General features: G+C 62.9%; 1 protein-coding gene across 1 annotated transcript in view; it reads right to left on the reverse strand.

Annotated features, from left to right (window-relative positions):
- Positions 1-6: 6 nt before the first annotated feature.
- SPECC1L (sperm antigen with calponin homology and coiled-coil domains 1 like) overlaps positions 7-3,869 on the reverse strand; it is a 67,051-nt gene continuing 63,188 nt past the window's right edge. The window contains exons 13-15 of the mRNA XM_004716371.4: positions 2,092-2,208; positions 1,960-2,019; positions 7-1,616 (exon numbers count right to left, since the gene is read on the reverse strand). Coding sequence (XP_004716428.1) covers positions 1,527-1,616; positions 1,960-2,019; positions 2,092-2,208 — 267 coding nt within the window. The 3' untranslated portion in view covers positions 7-1,526. The remainder of the gene's footprint in view (positions 1,617-1,959; positions 2,020-2,091; positions 2,209-3,869) is intronic.

Raw genomic sequence — 3,869 nt, forward strand, 5'->3', positions numbered from 1 at the left:
TGTCAGGTACCCAGGAAGGCCCCGACCCTGTCAGGGACAGGGTAAGGATAGTAGCAGGGCCCCTGGCGGCTGTCTGTGACTTTACACTGAGAGGTAGCCCCTGCCACCACCCAGGGGAACCCACATGTGGGCGAGGACAGGCTTCCTTGCTGGGGCTCTGGGGTCTCGGGACCTCACTGTCAGCAGTCTGGCTGGCCCTGTCTCGGCTGAGCTCTGCCAGGGGGGGTTCTCCAGCTCCATCACCGAGGAGGCAGTGTCTGGACCACACCGCATCCTCTCAGGTGGGGGTCACCCTGGAGAGGAGCGTGTCCAGCCTGGACAGCTCTCGCTGTTCAAGGACATTTCACAGAAGCCATAGGCGCTGGCCTTGGCCATGCTTGGGGCAGCGGTGGCCACATCCCGGGCCACCACCACTTAACGCATACTCCTGCGGTTCGGTCAGTCCTGTGAAGCCTGTGAGACGGGGCCAGAGTCCTGCTCCAACACCCAGGGCTTCCCCGGGCCAGCCCGTCCAGGCCTGGCAAGGCACAGAGGGCGACTGCAGGAACGTGGAGGTCTGTGCGGACACATGGTGGACGGTGACTCCAGGACAGCCGCGCGGCTCAGGCAGCTGCGTCGGTAGAAAGGGGTGTCTGTGGGGGATTCACTTGGGGGTCGCCATCTGTGGAGTCAGTCTATGAGGGCTTGCTTCATCTGGGGATCGGTGTCTGGGGAGTCGCGGGATGTGTGGTCACTGGGTGATCTGGTGCTTGGCTGCTCACTGGTCCTTTGTGGCGGACAGTGGGAGGGCAGTAGGCAGCCTGGCCGCCCAGAGGCCATGGTCCACGGGCGTGGCACACACACAAACGGTCCACACCCAGAACAGCGTGACCCCAAGTGACTGCGCAGGCCAGAGCCACTTCACAAGACACCTCGAGCTGAGCCTTGGTCCTCACCAGCCCGGCAGACCGGGGATGGGGAGGGAGGCTGACATCACCTTTGGGCTGCCATAAGTCAAGGCACTTGCTCAGATCCCACCCACCCTCCCGGCCTCTCTGCACTCTGCCCAGCCCTGAGCTGCTTCCGGTGCTGTTGAAGACAGGCTCACCCTGGTGCCTGCTCCCTGACAGATGCGCAGCAAGTCACTGTGATGAGAAGCCTTCAGCAGCAGGTCTTGGGAGGATACCTCAGCCCAAGTGGGTGGGCAGGCGGGGGGCCTAGGCCCTAGGGGAAGGCCGTCAGCAGGAGCCCAGAGGCATGATGCCACCCGGTCAATGGGGGTTTGCACACCCCAGAGCCCCACTGGCTAGCGGGCAGGCCGTGTCATGTGGTAAGGGGCAGCAGCAGCAGCACAGGGCAGAGGCTGCCCAGCCCAGGGGCCGTGAAGCAGGGGCTGTTTGAGCAACCACCCTGCAGATGCCAAACGGCCTGACTGGGCTTCGTGCCACTCCTGCATGGGTCAGTCCTCGGCCTGGCTGTGAGGGCCCGAGTCAGGGCAGTGTCCACTCCGGAGGGTGCGGTTTGCAGGCACAGCAGGCTTGGGCCACTCAGGTCTCGAAGTACTTGTAGATGGCCGTCACATACAGCATGACACTCTGCCAGTCGGGCCGCTCCGTCCGCACCATCTCACCGATGTCCTGAGAGAGGCCCAGACTCCTCACCTCCTGTGGGGCTCCCAGCCACGCCCACCCAGGGACCACCTATCCAGGGCACTGTGCTGGGCCGGAACCCTCTGGCCCCGGCTTTCCCGACCTGCAGGCTGAGGAAGGAGGGCTGGCGGCCTTCCAGTGTCTGCACACCAGCACTTCCCTAAACCCCGGGCTCGGCTGGGGAGGTGGACAAGAGGGGGCTGTTCCCAGGGTGAAACCCAGTGGCTGCCAGAGCCCATACAGCAGCTCAGGGGCTTCCTTGGGACCCCTGTTTACTGACCAGGCCGTGCTGCTGCCTGCAGGAGGTGGGCTGGGAGGCGGGGGAGCTTACCAGTGTGGACTTGATGCCCACGCTCTCTGCTGCCTGGAAGGCCAGGGTGAAGTTCCGTCTCTGCAAGGGAAGGGGTCAGTGAGGCCAGGCTGGGTGCCCTCTGGGAGGCCACCCCGCCAGGCCAGCCCTCACCTTGTCCTGGCTGCTGAGCCCCTGGTAGGGGATGTGGGCAGGCAAGTAGGTGTGTAGGAGAGCGCAGAAGGCTAGTCCGTCGTTCCAGCTGCTGCTGAAATTGGTGATGTCAATGTTCTGAGGGGACAGAGAAGGGGAGTGTGTGAGGGACGGGAGGCCTGTCTTCCTGGGGCACCCTGTCCCCATCCACCTCCCTGCCAGCCAGGGCACGTCACCCAATCCAGCTCAAACCCTGGCAGGGCAGACCTCCCTATGGCTGGGACCCAAAGGCGCTGGGGAGAGGTCAGTGCCACCCATGTGTACCATGGCCTCAAGCTGAAGTGGTGCTGGCCCACACACGAGGGCAAATCTGGAGCTGGGTGTGTGAGGGGTAGGGGAGGGCAGAATTCCCCCCCACATACTTTTTTTTTTTTTTTTAACATTTTATTAGGGGCTCATACAACTGTTATCCCAATCCATACACACCCCACATACTTCTTGAAACCTGCATTTACCCAGGTACACGAGCACACACACCACACACTCACATCACACACACATCAACAGCGGACTTCAAAGAGCTCTAGAGAGTTTCATCACCGTCCTTTGCTTTCTGAAGCCCTCTCATACACACAGAGGCAGACAGATGGGTACACAGAGGCGGGCCCACGCAGGCCCACGACAGATACAGGTGGGCATACGGGCGGGCACATGGCACACGGGCAGGTGATGGCTCTTCTGTCCCCGGCATCTCACGCAGGAAGCAGCTGGGTGGCCGCTCGGTCCAGCTGGGGTCAGGATGGGGGAGGCACGTGACTGTCCGAGGGGCTCTGCTGGCAGCAGCAGAGTGGGGTGGAGGGGACCATAACTTGTGTGGGCTCCCATTCACCCAGGAGAGTTCTGTGTCTAGTAAAGGAGCAAAGGCTGAGACCAGCCGTGGTCTGTTTGTGGTGACCCCCCCTTGAAGTGTCTCGGATCCTGAGGCCGGATGCCAACCCCACCCACCTGCTCAGCACTCGTGGAGCATTCCACGAGAAGCTCACCACCTGGCTGTGTGGCTCCCGTCACATCACTCCCGGGGAGGGAAGTCCCACTTCCTGCCCACCCCTTCTTGAGCTCCCTGAGACTCGGGGTCTCAGGCAGGGCTGCGTACGTGCCGGCCTCACCGACTCCCAGAGGAAACTGCTGGCCGGGCTGTGGGGGCCGCCTTTCCCGGCCTCCCTTCCTCAAGGCAAGGTCATGGGGCCAGGCGCCCCCCACACAAGGGCAACTCCCACCCTTCCAAAGTCAGTACCTCTGTCTGGCCCCAGACAGCTGAACTGGCAGGTGGGCGTGCAGGCACCAAGCCAGGCCGGGCCCCCTGACCTCTGCTCTAGGTAGGGGGGCAGTGGGGCTGTGGTGAAGGCAGGCTAGAAGGAGACCCGAGGCCCAGTCCCTCAGAACAGACCACGAGGAAAGCCAGAGAGGGCCCAGGTCTGATGACAGCCCAGCCCGAGGGGCGTTGGGGAGACTGAGCACCAGGCTGAGTGCTTCACCGCGCCGCCGAGCTCGTGGAAACGTGGACAGTTGACGACGATCTCCCCCAGACTCTCTGGAGCCCCCGGTGCTGCAGACTGCAATGCTTACAGCGCCAAGGACGAGGTTTCAGAGCCGAGCCAGAGACAGAAGAAGCCTGGTGGCCCAGTTGGTCCAGGCTTCTCACTGCAGGCTGCTCACTGCAAAGCCAGCGGTTCAAAGCTACCAGGGGCTCCTCAGGCAAAGCTACTCACGATCAGGCTGCTCACTGCAAAGCCAGCGGT

Source organism: Echinops telfairi, unplaced genomic scaffold, assembly GCF_000313985.2.
Source record: "Echinops telfairi isolate 266 unplaced genomic scaffold, ASM31398v2 ScPeMD7_29;HRSCAF=101, whole genome shotgun sequence".
In the NCBI taxonomy this organism is placed as follows: domain Eukaryota; kingdom Metazoa; phylum Chordata; class Mammalia; order Afrosoricida; family Tenrecidae; genus Echinops; species Echinops telfairi.